The following is a 21,845-nucleotide window of genomic DNA, read 5'->3' on the forward strand; positions in this document are numbered from 1 at the left end:
GCCTAAGGCCACATGGTTGGGTGTGCCTGTATACCAAGTATAGGCCCATTTTAGGTGCCTAGGCACATTTTTTTTAAATGGCACTTTTTTTTTTCCCCTCATAAAGGAAATGCTGTGACTTCACATGCCTTATTAAAAGATTACTTGTTTGGCTTGTGGCCATACAGGAATAATTCCTCTTATTGCTCAATAAATCAAATTACTCTCATTTTAAACATTTAAATGTTTAAATTTAAACATTTCTGAATTTCTGATGAGCACATGAAAGAGTTAACTCTACCACTGTGATGTTACCACAGCATTAAAACAACAGCAAATTTGGGGAACATAAATTTTATCCTCTCTTGTAGCATAAATTTGGAGCATAGGCAAAATCCTTATAAAACTATGCACATTCTGTAAAAATCTGTCTCTTACTTGGGAAATACACAAGTAGAACTGTGGACTAGTAAAGTGCAAATAAAATATGTGCCAGAAAGCAGAGGGGTGTTTTTTGAATTTGTAGGCATTTCAAATACATTTTTTTTAAATTTTTAAATAAAACTTCTTAGAATGTTAAGCAGTTTTTTATATCAGTTAACACAACTTTTCTTATGTGCAATAATAATCAGGTTATCCTGGGCTGAAAGGGGGCGTTGATTTAATTTGAAGTGGTGGGTTCCTTCTCTGAAAGGTTTTTTTGTTGCTTCAGCAATTGAAAGCCTTTCTTTCCTAATAGGATTAGCCCGAATAATTACCAAAGGATTTCTCTGTGTCATTTGAGCACAGTTCCCCACAGCGGTATTAAAAAGCCTGTCTGCAGTAGGGAAATAGTCAATGGCCGTGGGTAGCTGAAAAGGTTATAGTTAACTGTTGCCACTCAAACCAAAGAAAGTCATCTTCAAAGGCAGGACCACAGTGGTTTTTACCCTAATCCCCATCATGCCCAACTGTTGGGAAGAAGAAACAGTAAGCTCCTTGTTGACAAGAAGCTACTATGGAGGGCTCACGGTCAGCAAGATGAAGTGAGGGGCCACAACCTGAATGGTAGGTGTTGTGACAACCCTCTTGCAGCTCTTGTTCTGTAACGTACAAGTGATCTGGGACAATGAAGCTTTCGTGCTGCATGTGCCAAATCTTGAGCTAGCCCTTTGGTTCTGGCTGCAGACCAGGGTCCTCCCCTCTGGCCTATTAGGAAGGAAGTCTACTTGCATTTCTTTGGCGGATGCCTGAAATCTGTGAGAAACGTCAACTATGTGTGGGAGAAGCTTCTGACTCTTCAGCTTTAGGACAGCTCCTTGCTGCTTTTTACAATTTTTACATTTTAGGCATTGTATTAAGGAGTTACAAATTTTGTACAAAAAAAAAGAACCCCCTGAGGAGAGGAAAAAACAAAATGTGACTCGAGTTGAGACTGCACAAAGGCATCCTGCTGGGGGAGTAGATCCGAATTAATCTCTGTGACTTTAATCTGTGTATCTAATCCGTATCTTTATTACTTGAACAAATCACACCATATTTTTCTGCTGTTCTAAGCCTTCATTTCAGGGGTTCTGGTTAGGTGTCTGTATTTGTATGCAGCATAATATGTTGTCCTGGATAACTGGAAAACGAAATCTGAAAGGCATTTGTTCAGCATGTGTGTGCAGATACCAACTTGACAGATACATGTCTGTAATGATAGATCATTGTTCGGTGTGCCAGGAAATGAGCACTTCTGGCCTGACTTGTCTGATATTCCTTGAAATCACAGGACATGTGTGGGGATTTTTTCCAGCTCACTGTGAACACTGTTGTTTCGATGGGAAAAGGGCTTGGTAAAGACCTTTATTGCAGTGATTTGTCTCATGCTGCTATCTGTACCTGTTTCCTCTCTGCCCGCTCTCTGGAGACTTCCGACTTGCATAATTGCGTTTGAACATAATCACATTCGTGGATCAAAGAAAATGCACAACCTTATTGTCGCAAGTTAATTGTTCCTGGAATAATTCCTACAGGTTGTCCACAGTTGCCTGTCTCAGTGATAGATTCAGACCCATAATTCCTCCCAGCTTCTGTGATTTTCCAAATAGCTGGTATTATTTAGCTACTTTAGCTGGCACTCCTGGAAACTCTCATTACCTAATGCACCAGTGAGCTGACTGTTGCCAGTAGCTACAACTTACCTCCACACTGGTAAGCAGTAAACCTGAACTTTCTGTCTACTGTGGCCACATTAATAATGCATTATGTTTCCTGTAATTACATACATGCACAGAGATTATTTTTTCTTTGTAAGAGGAAGAAAGGAGATGGAACTGGAGGGTGGACGGTGGTGGAAACAGCTACAACTAATTATTAATGCTGACTAGACCTCAGCTGCATAGGTTTTTAATTAGCCCATGTCTAACCCTAATAGTCACTGTTGGGATGATACAAATGGGCTAGTTTAGAAAGTAAAGTGTATTATCTGCTCACACCTGCACTGTGTAGTGTTACTAGCACATACTCAGCGATGCAGGCCAAAACTTTATCCCTTTTTATTTTTCAGGTCACTTGGTTAAACCTTAGTCATTTTGTGTCCTCCAAGGCAGCTCAAAGAATGATTTCTGTGCAGCTGAGCAGGGCTGCTTTCCTGATGAAACCACGAACTGATGCCTAACAAAGAAAAAGAATGTAATACACAGAATTTCACTTATTTTTCAAGGGTTATTAACAAGGCCTCCAGAGAATCATTTCATATTGATCAGTGAGGCAGGAGCACCATCTTCACTCTTTGGGGTGAAAGGAGCTCAAAATTCCAGACACGCTGCCTTTTCCTTCCTTAGCTGAGCTTCAAGCTTCTGGAATAAGTAGAAACAATGTTATGCCCATGAGTATGTGTGTCAGCCTCGTCCACCCTGGGGAGCTCGGGCTTTGCCCTGTGGAGCTTGTGCCTTTAGAATTGGATTTATTTTGGTCACATCGTTGTTTTCTCCTCTAGTGCATGCAAAGTTGTTAAAATACAGTTCCTTTATTGAAAACCCTGAAGGAAGGACACAGGGTTTAGTGTGAAATTAGAAACACGGAGAGGATTTGTTGCCCTTTAGCAGCTTTTAATTTAATTGGAGTTAAGCGGTGGTTAAGCAGTATGCAGGGAATTTTTGAGCAAGAGCAAGGCATCCCTCAAGTGAAAGCAGGTATTAGATCTTCACCATTGCTGTGGCTGAGCAGGCTGAAATCTTGCCCACACTGGCAAGAAATTTGGCCCCATCTTTGCAGCAGTCAACATCTGAAGGAATGGTAGAGTTTCACAGGGTCTGGCTTCAAACTGTGGCCCTGATCAGAACGGGGTTTAGAGACACAATTCACCTCGTTCATGTGCGTGCAAACCAAGGGCACCAAGTGCCTCTTTCTCCTTCTTGCAGCCTGTAGGTTCTCGTTTCCCTTCCCCACCATCACAGCCACCCTTCCCACCGCAGGCATAGCATACCTACAGTGGTGTACCTGAGGACAGCTCTATTTTATTTGACTTTTCCTCTGGGTGGTAATTTGGATGAGCTCAGCTGGGAACACAGGATACAGGGTGACCTCAGCCCTGCCTGTCTGGCCCACTCTTTCCAATACTCTTTCAGAGTAAGTGCATTTATTCCTTAGGCACTCTCAAGAAGCAGGAAAAAGACAGTCTGTCCCCTCCACCCCCTTTTTGTGGTCCCGTTGCCACTCCACAGCCTCTATGGTGAAACAGAGGCAGACATAAGGCACCCCCCGTGGACATGACCTGCAGTTTGAATGCAGGAAGTGCTGCAGGAATAACGCATCCATCAAATGAAATTATGATTGCTGTGAGCTCATTCTGGTACTTATGTATGTATGAGTGCATAAACATTCCTTCGCAGTTGTCAGTAGTGGGTATTAGAAATATCTGGGTTCTGGAGCAAAGGCTCCATTTACTCACCTTCCTCTGTCCTGTTGTGAGCTTTAAAGACCTGCTTTTTGCTCTGTCACTGCCTCCTATGCTCCATTTCTAGGTTGTCCAATGTCTTGCAGAAGGGAGTGTTTCCAAAGCTGCACTACTGCTCTCGCACCATCCAGCAGCGATGGCCCATATTGCCCTGCACCGTGCACGCCTCTGTGTTAAATCCAAACAACTTCTAGTGAACCCATTTTACCCCAGTGTAAGCACAGAATCTGCTGTGTAGCTTTGAATTGCACCAATGAAATAAGAGTACAGCAGATAGATTTCTTTAAGGTTTCAGAGCTTCCTCCTTGCTGTTTTCTGCTCTTGCTCTCGACAAGACCATATATAGCACAAAGAAAGCCTGGGTGCAGGGGCCAGAAAGATGTGATAGGACATCTTAAAATGCAGGCTGGGGTTTGAATTCAAAACATGGCTATGTAATTAAACCATATTTGATTAGACTACTGAAAATTCATGACTAGACATAAAATCTCCTTTGTCATACTTATTTGAATTCTTTCTTCTTAATTATTTGCTGGAAATTGACAAAGTTTTCCAGCCAATGCCAAAGGAGTGATTCATGCCTTCTATGGCTCTCTGAATGCACTAAGAAAGAATATTAAATATTAAATGTCCTTGATGATGCTAGGATTCTGAGGCATGATGAGAGCTGTCGCTTTTTTTATTGTTGGAATTCTTGCAGTTATGCAAGCAACTGTGTTGCTTATCTGTTTTAAACAGCAAACGTCTCGATTCTGCTAAGTTGGGCATAATCAGGCTTCATATAGACGTGACCAGAGTTGAACCAACCAGTGTAATTGAATTAATACCTCGATGTTGGATAAGGTAGATGAAATTCATTATTTGGAGGTATTTGCAGAAAGGTGCTAAGCAAACCAGCCCTTGAGTTGAAATCATAACATTTTCTGCAAGCAAATTCTGAAGCTGGTAGATTCTGAATGTAGAACTATACTGTAAGACATACTTTACAAATCTAAGCCAGTAATATGTCAATACATCCTTCATTAATACCTGTTTATTTAATGATACAAAAAAATTACCATGCAGTAGGCTGGCTGCATGTCTTTGACTTCTTTCTTTTTGTTTGTTTAACAGCAAAACTATTGAATATACATATGCTAGAGAGTTACTCTATAAAAAAGCCCATGTGTATTTGAAATTTTGAAAATGACACTTTAAAGTGAAGTTTGATGCCTTAAGTTTTAAGCAGCAGCAGTTGGGAATATGTGCAAGTACAAAAATAATTCTGTCTTTACAAAAAAAATTAAGGGTGCAGTAAGTACAGTCAAGATTTTTCAGAATAACGAGTATTTTGTTGGGATCTTCTAGGAGCTTCTGCCTAAATTAAGCCTAGATTCAGGAAGGGCCTTGGGGCATGGTTTCACTATGCAAAGTCTTTGGTGAGAAGACAAGGTCAAGGAACTTCTGTCCCCTGGAGCATGGTCCTGTCCCCATTCTTCGAGACTATATATGTTTATGGGGCCAGACTGGGAATTAGTTGGTAAGCTTGTGTGTTAAAAAAAAAATCTCAAAAGAAATCCTTTTTAAGTCAAAAATCAGTTCTGTGATCCAGTTGAGAGCCTGGCCACATGAACAATGTTACTGAATTAGTGCAGATGACAGAACAGAGGGAGCAAAATGAAGGGAGAGACAGGGAAAAGGATGATAGTGCTGCCAAACCGTGTTTATCATGAAACCACAGCAGTACGCTCCAAAATACCTTTTCAGTTCCTGAATTAGGCACTGATTCAAAAAGGCACTTAGATATATGATGTAGCCCATCCCTAATCAGGAAGGCATTTCACCACTTGTTTAACTCCATGCACGTTTAAGTACTCTATTAACCAGGGGTCAATGTGGGAGGGATAATTCCTGGATTCAGGGCTTTCAGACCTTTACTCAAATTGTCAGTGTCTAGTGACTCCCCCAGCAGTGGCGGCACTGCGGATGTGAAGGCTGGCCAGCAAAAAATCCTGCAAAGCCATGCCTGTGGAAGGTAGCAGTATTGCCACTGTCCCATAAACACCCATGAGGAGTCTCTTCCATCTGAATAAAGTGGCTCAAAGGCAGGCGCACAGATGCATTTGAGCATGAAGGTGGGTGGGAGTTAATGAGCCAGCCTGGGCCCTCTGACTACAATGCTGCCTCAGCTCGCTGCCGCACTGTGAAAATAAATAATCACAGCAGCCCAGCAGGTCGGCTGGAGACCCCAGTGACAGGGTGAAGGTGGTGCCAGATCTGAAAAGGAAAAAAAAAAACCAAAACAAAACCCAGCCAAAAAACCAAAACCAGAAGATTGTACATGGTCTTTCTTCTGCTGCTTCTGCCCTCAGGCAGAAGAGACTAGCTGAGCGCTTTACATGTCTTTGCATCTCTTAAATGCTCCTTTACCACATGGCAGAGCTAATTATCATTAGCTTGAACAGTGGCAGGGCTCATCCCAGTTTTGTGACTGAGCAGAGGCTGGGGGAATGAGTCAGTGCCATTGATTAAAACCCCTGACATTCATGGTTTGATGTTGGATTTCTGTGTCTCGTGTAGTGCCACTAGCTCTGCTTTTGATTAGGATGAAAGAAACTCAGTGTCTCACATTTCACTTGAAGATGAAAAGACTCAGAAAACCTTTTGGTTCCCCTGAAATAACAGCCCGTTTTATGGCAGTTTTCAGTTTCAATTACTGGCTGTAGCTATTTAAAGTATAAACATCTCTTGAAACAGCCATTGTAGTTGTGTTATTTTTTCAAATCACAAGCTGCAAGCCACAGCTATTGTACTTACAGAAAGCATGTTCCTGGTGTAAATGCCTGGTGTAAAAGCGGACATGTGATGTCAATACAGAAAACGCTGCCACAGAGGCAACATGAGCTCTCCCAAACATCTTCACAGGCACTGAAGTTTGTATTCTGTGCTCCAGACGTTTCCAAGAAATGTACTAGTGTGAGGACCTGCTTCTGACACACCTATGTTGGCAGTGCCATAATTCCAGTATAGTTGTTTTGGCTTGAGGATACAGAGATGGTTTGGATATGGCCTCTTCATGTGCCTGTCTCCTGTGTTATCTGAGGGTACGGGGTGTTCCCACAGCAGCCCTCTTATACCAAATGAATTAAGCACACTAATGATTCTGCTGACATTGACGGATTTACTCTCATGTCGATGGCTGAATATGTGCCTAAGAGTTCATGTTTTTACTGCTCATGTTTTCGTGCATTTTCATACAGGCTTGATGTTTCTTCTCCTCAGTCATATATGGCCAAAGGGTTTAAAAAAACTAGAGGAAAAAGGTGATTGCAATGGGCAGAGATGAACAAACAGTGCTATCACCTATATCCTGTTTGCTTTCCATCAGGTTAAAAATGGGATGTGTGTGTGTGCAAGTAACAGCCTGTCCCATTTTAACATTTGCGGTTCCAGTGACAAGATCAGTATAAAAGCAAAATGAAGTCTTCTCCGTGTGCCATTTGAGTTTAGAGATGAGGTTTTCAGTGAAAGCTTTTGGAAGGATTCAAAGGGAGAAAGTGCTGGCATCAGTCCAAGGGAGATGGATTAAAGAGGGGAGGTTGGTGACGCACTAAAAGAAGGCATAAATTAATTGTTTGTACCATGTGTGATAGCCCCCTCTTTCTACACCATGACTGCTGGCAGTTATGCTGCTTATTGGGCTTGCTCACTTGCTTTGGGTCACACACACACCCCCCATCTTTAAATAGTGCACTTATTTAATTTGAAGAAAGTGCCTGCAATCAATAAAAAGAGATCCTTTTATCTTCCTCATCAATCTCTTGTTAATGAACATGCATTTTTTTTTCTTTTTAGCTTCTTGGTTACGATGCTTTTTATTTCTCAATGTATGGGGAAAAAAGGAAGTGCAATCAAACACATGATGAGGCAGCTGATGCCACATATTGCTGCTTGCTTCTTTCTGAAGAATTGGTATGTTCTTAAAAGGAAAACAGTGGTCGGGGGGGGGGGAGATCACTTGCCCTGCACTGATGTGTAAGCATCATTTCTTAAGCTGTGATCCAGCAGAGCCATGAATAACCACTTCTGGATTCATACTCTACTTTCCTAATGTCCCAGTAGTTGCAAGAAAGTAGATAATTCTTAGGGAATCTTTTTGTGGACTAGTGGGACTTCATTTAAAGCATATGGATATTTGAAATCCAATGGCTTCCATGAGAATGACTCACCAAGCCTGATTTCCAAAATCTTCAGCAGGTTGGGTCTGATTATGACATAACCAACGGGTCAGCTGAGTTAAATGGTTACTTGCTGCTCTAATTTACAGGATGTTGTCAGTTATGATCACATATCCATTTAAGCTTCTTTCACATCTTTGTGGCTGGCCAGAGGGATGATCCTCTGCAGTTTGGTAATATGAAATCAGCCTCCTTTTAAGACCCATAAAACTGGAGGAACAGATACAGCTTGTTCATCCTCATCACAGGCTGCAGGTTAATGCTGACTCTGGCTTTGTGTCTCTCCTTGAGTCTTTTAGGAGTGGAACTTAGCAAAATAACACTTGGTTCTTTGCAAAAAACACTCCACAAAATAAAATTACAGATTTGTAAGCCTCTGAGTTTCAACCTGTCACTTACATATGGCAAGAGTCCAAATCTCAGTCACAGATTAGCTTCATTAGAGTAGAATCACACTACTTCTTCCTCTAAGCCAAAGAGGCCCAAGCCACATAATAACCAGAAATAAATCTTTGCACAAGGACCTAACCTAATTACAAACAGGCAAGTAATTTCCTTCTTTATTCTTCTATATTGCCCACCAATGGTCTACCCTAGTAAAACTTTGTTATCTCCAAGGCCGTGCTCCCTTCTGTTTTCTTCCAGGGTCTCCCTTTCTATTAACTAATTGCTGGCTCTTTTCCAAGGCACTCTTCTCCTCCAGACTGGGCCAGAACCCACATTTAAGCATGGCATGCCAGCGTAGCATGTCACTACAAAAATGTAAATGGCTCAAAACTGCAGCTACAGGAAAGTATTTCTGTATCGCTTTGGGGGGCAGGGGGCAGGACCAGAAAGGACCTCCAAAACCAGCAAACTGTACCTTCAGCTTACAGTTGTATCTTGAGACCCAAAGTGAGACACCATCAGCCCTTTACCACAGCCACAAGAGCCAGCACAAAAGGCAGCATGCTCCCTTACCAAGCCAGATGCAGTAAAGAGCGTGGGGTTGCATTTTTGTCCAAAGTTTCCTGACATGAGGCAGCCCCGTGCGGTATCGGGTTGCAGCATCCCGGGCAGTGCTGGCCCTGGCTCTGGCCACCTATGGAGCGGGGCCAGGGAAGCAGCCGGGCAGATGATTCAGCATTGCCTTTCTCCCTTGTTGGCCAGGGAATACCGGGAGCTGCCAGGCACCTCCGAGGACAGTGTGCCGCCCTTCTCTTCTCCACACGAGCCCCAGCACCCCGCAGCTCCCTCGGGGCTGGGAGGGTGAAGCGGCTCTGCGGGCTTCCCTGCGGGGGGGGACGCGAGGAGGAGGAGAAGGAGGTCTGAGCAGAGCTGGCTGCGCGATGCTGAAGCAGGCATCCTGTGCGCCGGGTCTGGAGGTGCCGCGGGGGAAGGGACCTGCAGCAGAGGAGGGTACTGCAGCCTGGAAGGGAGCCAGGCCCCACGGAGATGCTGCGGCCGCGGAGGCGGCGGGAGGGGCTGGAGGTGGCTGCGTGCCGGGCGGAGATGGTGCAAGCAGGCTGGGCCCTGGCCGGTGGAGGAGAGCGTGAAAAAGCAAGGGAGGCAGCAGAAGCTGTCCTGGTGCCGGGGGGGGCGGGGCGTGACCGGGGCGGGGGGAGCAGGCGAGACCCCTTTGGCAGAGCCCTTCCCTGGTCCCTGCGAGCTCACGGCCCCGCCGGCAGCAGAGTGAGGAGGGGGCAATGCACACATGCAGGGCAGCCCCTGGGAGCGTCCCCACCGGGCTCCTGGGGCAAGAGGCTCTGAGGTTTCACGGAGGTGGCAGCCCATGGTCTGAACCGGTAATAATGCATCTCTCCGTCAAGCTATGTAGCATTGCGCGTGATTACTTTAACTTCATGGCAACCCTTGTAAGGAAAGGTGCAAGATCTCCACATGCATTTCTGTTCATCTCAGCACCAGAAAGATGTGAGCAAAGCAGAAACATGGTTTAAAGGAGAGCAGTTAAATGCAGATAGGCAGGAGAATAGTGAAGATTACAGGAGAAGATTGAAAACAGGTAGTTTGCCTGGAAGACCACTTCAGGGAAAATGTAGACAGGGCAGTGGATTAAACACAAGCTCAGAGCAGCGCCAGCAGGGAAAATTGTCTTACTGGAAATAAGGAGGTTGAAAAATTAGATGTGGATAAAGAAGGCAAGACATTCTTAAAAACTTGTGCCAAACACTCAGATGCTGTAGTATCTCATCTGTGCAATGATGAGAATATGCCCAGCTGGTTCTCAACTTGAACTCTGCTTTGCAAAGTGATGCTTCAGCTTCACACCTGAGGAGCAACTTGTGTGTGCAAAAGTATGTCTGGTTTTCCCAGATTTATCAGTTAATCTAATAAAGGATGCATCCTTTCCTCAGAAACCTTGCTTACTTGTACCCACAGACCATCACAGCTGTCACGACAGTGTTGCTGTGATGTTACCCTTTCTGAGCGGCTGGGTTGTTATTACTGTTTGAAATAGGTTTTGAGGTACTTGAAAGAGGCTGCACTCATGCAGAATATTACCAGCTAAGGAGCACATGTGCTTTGTAATCAGAGGAGCTGTGTACGTAAATATGCGATGCAAGCTGTTCATTCTGTATGAGGTTACCGATCACATCATTAACCGGAAGACCAGACACTTCAGTGGTAATGTAGACTAGATTGTATGATGATTTATCTTTTTACATTCTTCCAGAAAGTGTTATCACTGGCTGTGCTTTAAGGTAAATTCTCCAGGCACCTGAATGTAGTAGCATCATGATTACTTCGGCTGGCTACTGCAGCCTCACAGGAAGCTTTGTGATCAAACATCCATCAATTAGTCCTTGACATGAGAGTCTGTGAAAACACTATGGGATTCACTGAGATTTTTATAAATCTTTTTTATGCGAATGTTATTAATGTTCCCTTGGAAGTCAGGGGCAGGAGAGAGTTGGAGGCAGAGAGAGGAGATGGGTAGAGACAGACGTCTTTTTTTGTCACTACTGAAAATATTTAACTACAATGGAAATTGCCTTTCAGATGCCTGACTAAGGTACCAACAAATATAAGTTCAGGACAATTTGTAGTATATGATTCTTTGTTTCTTTATGCATCCTGCAGCCATTTATACTAAGGAGAAAGGGGGATTCATAGTGCCAAATTTTTAATGCAAATGTTTTCACAAAGTCCAAGGAACTGGCAATTGTGTTAAAAGCCCCTCTCCTCTTATACCTGTCTGTATTGTTACACAGGTGTACTTTTCTGTGGGAGACACAAAAGACTGGGAATAGAATGGATTCTAATCTTCCTTCCATTATGTTAACTGGACTTTTGATTTATGCCTGCATTACACTACACTGGTAGACATGGGATTTAGTGCTAGGTATTGGCAGAGGTGAGGAGTGACAGACGAATTTAAGAACAAAGTGGAAGCCTTGTTAATAATAAAATCCTTTGGGTTTTTTTGTCTGGTTGTTGGGGGGGGGGGGGGGGGGAGGGGTTGGGGGTGTTTTTAGTCTAAGGGGGAGAGAGGATTATGACAGCAGCATGCCAGCTCTTGAAAAGTATGTTCAGGAGCTGGCTTTAGTGTGGAGTCTTTGCTTTTTCAGTTTTGGAAAGGAGGCTGGAAAAAGGAATATTAAAAAAAATATGGAAACTTCTTTGTAATATCTTAAATGCAAATTTGTCAGAGGCAGGAATGTTTTTGGTTAGGTTAGGTTTGGGTTTTTTTTTTCCTTTTGCTTGACCTAAGATGCATCCCAGCATTATTCCTAGCAAGCAAAACTTATTCAGGGGCTTGGAAAGAAGAGCTGTCTCTAGGTGTCAGATAGGGAGAAACTGCTGCTGGAAAGCAGTCTTCCCCCTGGGAGAGATCAAATATCAGACTGAGCGAGCCCAGTCCAGCCCAAAGAGCTCCTACCGACACCCGGTCCTCGCCGGAGGACCGTGTCATCGATGGCTGCCGCCTCCGGCCGCGCTCCGGCTGCAGAGAGGGAGCGGGCAGGAGTCGCGCACCCACCCGCTCCCTCCCTTTGATTTGATGGCCTTTATTCCTCCTAATTGGATAAAATAGGAAGTCACTGACAGTCCTGCGTTGCTGGGTGTACTGATTTCCCTCAGACCAGCCCTGCAGAGGGCGGGGGGTGGGGTGGGGGAGGAAGGAGCGAGTCTGTACATCAGGGAAACAGGCTGCGAGGGGGCTGGGGGAGCGGGGCGGGGGGGGTGGGGGGGGAAGGAGGAAAGTGAATGAGCGTTCAAGAAGGACAAAGAGGGAGGGGAGAGAAAGGGAGTTACCACCGTCTTGGCATCGCTCTTCCTTTCAAACCTCTGTGTAATGATATTGTTTGCAGTGATGCTCAGACAGCGAGCACCTGCTGCTCTGTAATGATTCAGCCTCTTTCAGCCGCCGCTGTAACACGACAGGATGCTGCCGCTACTGTCACTTCTGCCGCTGCCGCTGTTGTTACAGATTTTGCTTTTGCTCCTTCTACCGCATGACAATTGTTTTCCTCGTCTAAGCAGATACCAGCCTCAGATGCTCAAGGTGAGAGTCTTGCCTTTCGCTCTGGGCTATTGGTTCACTTAATCCGTCAATTTGTTCCGTGTTCGTGGTTTTCTTTCTCTTGTCGCCCTCCTTCCCCGTTTTGTTTTGTTGTGCTTGCTTTTGGGGGGATGTTTCTTCCCTCCCACAGAAGACCTGGAATTGCTTGAGAGGTGTTTAAGGAATTATAAAAGTGGCCACCAAACAGGAGCTCAGTAATTGCAAAGCTACTCTTGCTTCAGAGAGGCAGAGAGAGTGACAGAGAGCTCAAGGGCAGGGGGGATAGGGGAGATCTTATTTTTCCTGTGCGTTACTTCTCTCCCAGTTCGGATGATGTTGCTGAGCTCAGACCTTTTGTTGACTCCCACCCTGTGATTTTTGCAGAGCGCTGTGACTATTACTACCATCTCTTTTTGTCTGTGTCTCACAGTAATGGACTGTGATAGAGTTAAGGCCTTTTGGAGGTGAGCTGTTTGAGAGCTGATGCTTAAACATGTCTGAAGTAGCTGCCGACACTTTCCCCAGCCCCTCAGCTCAGCTGAGCCCTGACGCGTCCCTCGACGGGCTCCCGGCTGAGGAGAACATGCCGGGGACCCAAAGAGAGGACAGGAGGGTCCAGGGGCTAGCAGGCCTGGCCGCAACCTGCTGTGTGTGCCTGGAGGCAGAGCGACTGAAGGGCTGCCTCAACTCTGAAAAGATCTGCATCGCCCCTATCCTGGCATGCCTGCTCAGCCTTTGCCTCTGCATTGCTGGCCTCAAGTGGGTCTTTGTGGACAAGATTTTTGAGTATGACTCTCCTACCCACCTTGACCCTGGGAGGATAGGACAAGACCCAAAGAGCGCTGTGGATCCTACAGCTCTGTCTGCCTGGGTGCCTTCGGAGGTGTATGCCTCACCCTTCCCCGTACCTAGCCCCAAGAGCAAGGCTGAAGTGACAGTGCAAACTGACAGCTCGCTCGTGCCCTCCAAACCGTTCCTCCAGCCTTCTCTGTATAACCGCATCCTAGATGTTGGGTTGTTGTCCTCTGCCGCACCTTCGCTGTCACCACCTGCCCTGGAGCCTACCACAGCGTCTCAGGCACAAGCAACAGAAACCAATCTTCAAGCTGCTCCAAAACTTTGTAAGTAGAAGCTATGTGTTTCTTTGTTTCTCCTTCCACAAAAAAAAAAAAAAAAAAAAAAAAAAAAAAAGAAGCACTTAACTGTTCTGCTGCTGTCCTCAAGGAGGACATGTGATTGGCATGCAAAGCTTAAATGTGCTAACATGGGTATAGCATGGGTTACGTTCTGAGGAGAGCACCTAAGAGCCTCTGAACTTAGCTCAGAGATGTGCACGACAATGAAGAGGGCTTCATTTGGGACTTTGTAAAGTGCCAGTACCACCCTTTTCTCTCTATCGACTTGTAGTGAAGTATGTGATTCACTTCAAGGGTTTATCTGATACCTATTCCACATGATCTATCAGCATATTTTTCTTATAAATTTGATTTGTGTCCTGTGCTGGATCTTCCATGTGTGTTCATTTTCTTTGCCTTGCCTGCAGAGCACTTCTGCTACCTTCTTCCTGAAGTCTGTTGCTGGCAAACATCCCTGTCATCCTCCTGAAACAGTCAGAGAGAACAGTGGGAAAGAGCAACAGCATATTTGAAGCAGTTAGAGACCGGGAATTATTAATTTAGCAGTTAGCTTATGATCTTTCCCTTTCTCTTAAGAGCATAGGACACATTTCTCTGCATCTTTCCTCTCATCCAGGAGCTGATTCTTCTTGAACATGTTTCTCAGACATTGCCTCGTTGACTTTTGTGGGGTATTTCAGGAAAGCATTTTTGCCAGTGCAGGAGGGGTCAGTTTCCAAATTAGTCTTTGCTCATCCTTAAAGCAAAAAATATGCAGGGTACCTGGATTATTCTGTCAACAGCAATCATAAAATGTCAAAATACCGCATTGCTGAAGTGTAATTTCTTTGACATTTATTGTTTTAACCCATCAAATCTGGATCTGATCAAGCCAGCAATTTGTAAGCCCTGTAAAATTGTGCAACTCTAGTAAAAGAAAAGGCAGTGTGCTGATGTGCCAAGAGCGCAGGGCTGAGGTTTCCTTTGGAAAACTGCAGTGATCAGAATGAGCAACCTTGTTCCTCGCAAATGGCTTTGCAGGACCCCATCTCATTTATTCTCCGTGGTGCCTTCCCAGTAATGCCGCAGAATGGCCACCTGGCAGGTGGTACAGGAGGTAGAACTCACCCTGGAGCCCTGAAGTCACCAGAAGTTCACTACTAAGCTTAGCCCCACTAGGACTGGACTCCGTATAGGTATGTGGCAATTGGACTAGATATAACATTGTGGGCCAACCACCTTGTGGGTGAAAATGAGCATAACTACAGTGATTTCAGTGGAGGGCCTTCCAGCTGAGAGTCAGTCCTGAACAGCAATTCCAAAATCACTGAAAGAAAATTTTAAGTATTCCTGTAAAAGCCCTGCTGGTTTTGGCTTAGATAATGGGTGACAACCAGCCTTTGGATTAAAAGTAATTTGTCTGATGGAAACAGTCTAATATAGAAATATTGCTGTACAATTAAATGACGGGGGCTTTGTCTGTGGGAAGTAAGACATCATTACTTGAATTATTGGGGCACTTAACCACCTTTGCAGTTACATAGAACTGTACTAGGTGACTTATTTAATTATTTATTTATTTATTTATTTATTTCTGATGCAGAAAATGTTTTTTGTAGTGTAGATATCATAAGTGACAGCACTTTTTGCTTCATAAAGTGGCCAGGGACCACCAGTCAAAATAACCTCTCTTGTGCAAGAAGAAGAAGAAGCAACCAAAAGCTAGTTATGCCCAGACAACCCTCACTCTCTTGAATTTCCACACATGAGGCAAGCCTTTATCAATAACCTGCTAAATTCATCTCTGAAGTAAGTGAAGGGGGGAAAAAAAGAAGTTCTTTGGAGCAGTCGCTGACAAAAAGCCATTGTCTGCATTCAGATCTGCTCATATCTGGGAAATAAATGGTTGTCCAGAAATTAGGTGATTGGGTTGAGTTGTTGTTTGGTTTTTTTACTATTGCCTTAATTTTTTTATGATAAATGTGTGTTAAGGCATCATAGATTTCCAGACTGAAAAGAGAGGGAGAACCAGCAGCAGGTCATGTTTGGGTTGCTCTGAGGGAGAAGGTTGTGTAGACAGTATTTACTTTTAACTGTGGCATATAATTCTGACTATGGCAAGGGGCTGCAAAGGAAAATAAGAAAATACAGCTGGAAAAACTACACTGCAGAAGATCTGCCTAAGAATTCAAAGAAGCATTGAAAGAACTTTTTGGACAGCTCTAAAAACACTGTCTTGGGGTTTTTGAAACAGCTGCATTTCAAACACATCATTGTGTTTTATGTAGAGCAAGATTTGTTGGAGAGGTTGACACATTGCATCAGTGATAACTTTTTTTTTATGAATGCCTTTGACAGCTATAAAATTCTCAGAGAGATGGCTTGCAAAGTAGCATCTGCAAATTGGATTGTCCCTTCTTTTGCCTCTCAGTGTCCTTTTTTCCATTTCAGGCAGAGTGAGGTAACTTGTTCCCAGAAAGCCCCTTTTGTGCTGATAAATTTTTTTTCCAGTGCAGAAATAAAAAAACCCTGAAACATCTCATATTCTGTGGCTGATGTATTGTTTCTGAACCAGGCCCTTCCATGAGTTTCCAAATCCTTTTCTCTTCTTCTCCTCCTCCCTTTCTGTCTTACTCAGCATATTCCCCTTAAAGCTGTATCCTTCAAGGTCATAGTCTGCTGAGAGCTAATTGATTCTTCTTTCTCCTGGAGCCTGGGAGAGAAAGCAGAAGAGAGACAATCCTAGTAATTGTGTCTGGTGCATTAGATTCAAGACTGGTCTCACTCCTATTATTGTACTTTGCCCCTTATCGATACAGAAATAATCTCTTCCTTTCTGTTTGGTTTCCATTTTATATTGTAATATCATTTCTCCTTTGCTGAAAGAGAAAGGAAAGGTGGATGTTTTAAAGCATTCCCATATTTAGGGAGCGTGTCAATCTTAGCGTAATTACACTAGAGAAGATTTCATTACAAGCAGGATATAATATTATACACTAACCTACAATCTCCCTCCCTCTGAGAAGACATGCAGATTGTAAAAGCACTAACACAGTTCGGGAGCTAAATTTTACTTCTTCCTACACCATCACCTTTAAATACAATTCCACCCTTTACCCAAGCTGATAATAGATGCGGCTCTGTAGTACTGTCAAAACAGTGTTTTTGTAATAACTGCATCTATATATCTGCAAACCAGCCACTCCCCTCTTTACCGGTCTTCCCACTGCCTTTTCTTTCCATTTAAGCAGATTTTGCCTCAAACCACCCACCAAGGTCCACGTGGCGTTGCCTTTCTGGGGTGACAGCTCTTCCAAAGGAGTAGAGTGCTCCTGCATTTTGGCTCTGCCTCAAAGCAGAGGAGCCTGAGCCCTTGGCTTTGGGATCACAGCTCTCCTGACTTGGTGAGGTGCCATGGGGCACACAAGAGGCAGAGCAGGACATAGCCCCCAGCACGACGACTTTACTGGAGTGGCTTTCTGTGAGCAGAGCAAAAGGGCCGGCGGACGGCAGGGTCCAAAGGATGCGTCTCCATGGCAGCACGGCCATGCTGCCCCTGCATCCTTTCCACTTTTGACTTCCCTGGCCACCTCGAGTGCCGTGCACTGTCAGGCCAGCTGCACGCCTTCCACCATGCTGGTGGCCAGTAGGTGACCAACAGGCATCTCTGCATCTCCCTACCTCTGTGCCCACTGAGTTTTGCTGGCCACACGCAGAGGTGGGAGGGTGGGTGCAGCCCCAGACCTGTGCATGCCCCTCAGGCGCAGGCAGGGCTCCCTCCTACCTCACCAGTGCTGGCCCTCACCTGGAAAACACGGTAAAGCGGAGAAAGGGCTGTGCACTGCTGTCAACCACCCCTGACTGGGACTGCTCCCTTCTCGTGTTTCTGATTTCTGCTGCCACTTCAGCTGCGCTGGGCCAGCATCAGCAAAGGCTGCTGCTCTCTCATCCTCAGTGGAAAAAGTGTTAAAAGAGTGCCTCTGAGGACTGGTGGTGGGCGTTTACCTAGGAAATGGTCTCAGCTCCCCTCCAAAGTTATCCAGGCATAATGGCTGAATTTCTTTTCTTTTTACAGCTAGGGATGGGAAAAATGGAAAGAAAGCTAGCCCGTCCCTTGTTTTGGTATCATACTGTAAATATTCATGACAATTTCTGTCTGCCTCTTTCACCTCTGCTTGTTCATTCTCAGCTCTTCATTTGATATCCCTTCTCCTGTACAAAGTGATTTGTGAAGGTCTGTATTTTACCTCTCTGGCAGGCTGGAAGGAGCATTTCCTTCCAGTTATAGGTGCTGCAGCCCAGCTGAAGGCTTAGATTTATGGACAGCAAGGGTTTGTTCATAACAGCTTCACATGGTATTTGTTCTTTTTCTTGAAACAGACTAAGTCTGATCCATGCTCTGCAGTTCAAATCCCCATCACAACGCCATAGGGTTGAGTCCATGCCTGCCACCCTCTGAAAGCGTCAAGGTCAGGGATGTCTTGGAGAGCCGCAGGGGATGGTACTCGCAGGAGGGTAGAGCAGATGATACAGCACAGGCTATATACCAGCTTTTTCACCGCTCACTGTTATTATGCAGGGCAGCACTACAAAGGAGATGATTGTTTTTTCCCCAAATCTTGAAGATGCAGGAAAATAGCACCTTAAAGCAGACGTTGCTCCATTTCTGATAGAGTATTGATGTTGATTAGCTTCAGATACCTGACTTAAGTGCCTACATTAGGAAGCTAGGTGGCCTTCAGCTTCCTATTCAGCACAAAGGAAGAGATGTCCCCCAGGCAATTCCCAGCGTGAGTCTAGCAGGAGTAAGTCTTTTTTTCTAATGAGTGTACAGGGAGACAAACCTTGCAATTCACTTCCTAAGTTAAATGTCTGCTACACAATATGAAGACTCATTTTTGAAAGCCATGACTTTTCTTTGACATGTCCCGTGAATTAACAATATCTCTTCACAGGAAAGTTATAATTAAACATGGTTAAGATACCAGACAAGTTCTAAGCCTAACTCAAGAGCGTAATAAAGAGATGCTGATCTTAGTAAGCCCTGGAGACACAACCGGGCCTCCATTAACAAGCAGCAATAAAGCAAGTGCCACTGCACTGAGCCAGCCAGTCTGTATTTCCCTGAAACATTTCTTTCTCTGCTGTCCCAAAGGTCGTGGTGGCTTACAGACGCACTTACTTGTGGCAGGAACACTCAGAGTGAAGTGGGATTGGGACTGGTGGGGTGAGATGCATAAGGTGCTGTAATTTTTAGGGAGTTCAGGTTCATTAAGCTTTCTAAAGCGATAACTGAAACTTCTCTCCCCAGTCCAGTTAGTTACACTGTCTTTAAAATGCCCTTAACAAACACACAGTTTGTTCAGACAAATTTATTGTTTTGTCTCTTTTTGTATCTCTACCATCTTCCTTTTTAACATTCATTGCTTGCATAGAAACAGTTCTTCTATTTAACATGCAGAGGACTGAACTGATCGGTCCTGCATTTCTTTTTCTTGGGACAAGCACCTCAAATTCATGGCTTTCAAAACTCCCTCATGGATATGGATTTATTTTGTTCACTACGCATCATGTGCAAAACATGATGGAGCAAAAGCAGTATTTCCTGAAGTATTTTCTCTTTGTAACAGTTGGAATTTCTCAGTGCAAAATAGTAGTCTGCACTTATATTCCTTTTTAAAAGCCTCATGTTACTTTGTAAACTTCACTGAGAATAAGTTAGGTATTCATGCTACATGGAACTTCTGCATGGCCTCCCTCCTCATCTATATACATACGTATATATGAGTACAGAAAATACAATAGCTATACAGAGTGTATGGCCATTGTTTCTTTATTAAAAATGACATCTGGGACTGTACTGCATCATAAGTTTCTAAGCAAAATTGATTAAATATTGATGTCATAACAAAACCCAGGGTTTGGATTTCCACTGCAGCGGACTGAAATTATCATTCTTCAGTGTGTATTGTACTTCTAAATGAAATGTTTTATTTCCTATTCATGCACTGCAAATAAACACACATAGCGGCCCACCTCAGATTTGTAGAGCCTAACTTTTGGGTGCAGAGAAACCTTGGGGAACTTTCTCTGCATCAGATGAGAAGGCAGAATTTGGCTTGCTGGAGGCTAAGTAGCAGGTTAATTGTGATGCAGAGCTGGAATGATATAAATGAGCGTTTTCATCATTTGCAGTCTTGCTAATGGAAATGCAATAGATTTGCTGCAGAAATCCAACTCGGAATCAATAGCAATGCAATGAGGCAGCTGGTTCAGGGAAAGCACATGTGATGCCAATCTCCTGCAGACAGTACCTGGGCAGAGACTTCTCTGGCTCTCTGTCAGGAAAGGGCAGACAGCCGTAGGAGAGGCCACAGCAGGTGATGAAAGAATTCTGAAAGGAAAAAGCCTGCTTCACCTAAGATGGGGCAGTGTTAGGAGAAAAGGCTTTCTCTGACTGAGGGAAGACAACTGTTTTCTTTGAGGAATTCAGATCTCTTTGGACCCAAAGATGTCTTTTTTGTTACAAGGTACTAAGTTAAGCAAAGACGGGAGTCTTTGTGCTTCAGGTCGTGTTCAGGCTACACGAAATCAAGGAAGCACTGAGTCATGGTGTGTAGCTTGGAGATGGGTGGGCGGCTTTAGACTATCTCCTGCTAAGAGCTTCTGCCCTCTTCTTCCCCAGACAGACCACGGAGAGGAGCAGGCGCTGCCTTTTTGTGGATTGCTTTATAGCAGGCACACTGGCTACCTTTACCATTTGTACTGCAGGGAGCCCAGTTTCCTGGAGAGTAAGCACTGTGAATCACATCTTGATCTTTCACGTTAAAATGTTATATGAAGTACCAGACTCGGTAGGAGGTACACATTAAACTCAAGAGCCTGAGCATGTCTGTTGTTTGGCAATTAGAGAGCTCTTGAAAGCAGCAAGGGAGAAAGACCTATGCATTATTTTTGGGCAATGTAATGTCTGCTTATTTACAGCCTGTCCTGTCTCATCCTGTCTCTCATCTCCGCCCTCCCTCTCTAATACAGTCTTAGTAACTGAGACAAAAGAAAAGGTTAAAATGGGCAGGAACAAATCCAGTGAGACATGGCTGCCCACTACTCAGGGCTGCTCTAAGGTAAACCAGAGGCAAGGTCCATCCAGCTCTGGACAAGATTGGTGGTATTGTGGCATCCGTCTATTACCCTTGCTTCTGTATTGTGTTATTATGAAAGCTTTATTTTAATATATATCTTCTTGCAGAGTATATTCAGCTTTTTCACATATGCTTTCACTACCCCCTCCCCCAGTTTTTCTTTTTTATATCTATGCTTCATCCTGGAACTTGCTGGCAGTGCATTCTCATAACTCAGACAGCTTTTTATTTTGGCAATGAATATTGCTTCAGTTTTTGAGATGAAAGGAAATCAATACTGGCTTGGTAGTCACATGGCACTGGGGGGAGTAAGCATGATTCATGACATAGTTCAGTATTTCTATGGAATTCCTGAAAGAGATTTGAATTTTACAATTTTTAACAGTCAATTAATTCATGTGATTAGACAGATCAAAGGAGAAAAAAAGAGTATCAAGCTCGTTCAAAAGCCTTTCTCTTATGAAAAAAAAGACAAGACTCCGAGCTCATAAAAGATGACTTGAATCTTCTAAGGTGGTAACTGGAAGCCAGTGTAAAGCTACTGGAACTGGATCTCAAGCAGAGAAACTTATGCTTTTCACTATACTAAATTAATCTGAGTAATTAATTCAGTTTTTCAGCCTGAATGAAATGGCCTGAATTTTCACTGGCATAAAGCTTCTCAGGTTCATAGGTCTGTAAGACCTAGCAGGGCACTGTGATGCTCGGTCCATGACCTACATGAGACAGAGTATCCTCCCAGCTAAGGTTTGTTCCAGACCCCCACTGTCTGTGGTGTGAAGACTGAGAGCGAGACAGTTTCTGCCTTTTCCTTTATTCTAGCTTCTCTTCTAAACAGAGCCGCCTACTTTGACTTTGAAAATATGTGTTTGTATTCTGGCCATTCATTCATTTACACCTTTCTCTCCTAGATTAAAACGCTCTTCCATGCCATGTATTTTCCCCTGACAAAGGTGCACATACACTGTA

The 21,845-nt window shown here is 44.2% G+C and overlaps 2 protein-coding genes across 12 annotated transcripts in view; both read left to right on the forward strand.

Moving 5' to 3' along the window:
- NRG1 (neuregulin 1) overlaps positions 1–21,845 on the forward strand; it is a 477,481-nt gene that overhangs the window by 367,187 nt on the left and 88,449 nt on the right. For 3 of the 11 annotated variants that reach the window (XM_075740457.1, XM_075740454.1, XM_075740459.1), the window contains exon 1: positions 12,847–13,740. The exons of 6 other annotated variants lie outside the window; for them this stretch is intronic. In XM_075740457.1, the coding sequence (XP_075596572.1) occupies positions 13,113–13,740 (628 nt within the window). In that variant the 5' untranslated portion in view covers positions 12,847–13,112. Of the gene's footprint in view, positions 1–12,511; positions 12,623–12,846; positions 13,741–21,845 lie in introns of those variants that run through there. 2 more of the 11 variants (XM_075740464.1, XM_075740456.1) reach the window with 2 other exon arrangements.
- Positions 12,346–12,664, forward strand: LOC142599509 (uncharacterized). The gene has a single exon (XM_075740467.1). It carries the CDS (start codon positions 12,503–12,505, stop codon positions 12,662–12,664), a length of 162 nt encoding a protein of 53 aa, XP_075596582.1. The 5' UTR covers positions 12,346–12,502.

This window comes from Balearica regulorum, chromosome Z (genome assembly GCF_011004875.1).
Source record: "Balearica regulorum gibbericeps isolate bBalReg1 chromosome Z, bBalReg1.pri, whole genome shotgun sequence".
Lineage (NCBI taxonomy): Eukaryota > Metazoa > Chordata > Aves > Gruiformes > Gruidae > Balearica > Balearica regulorum.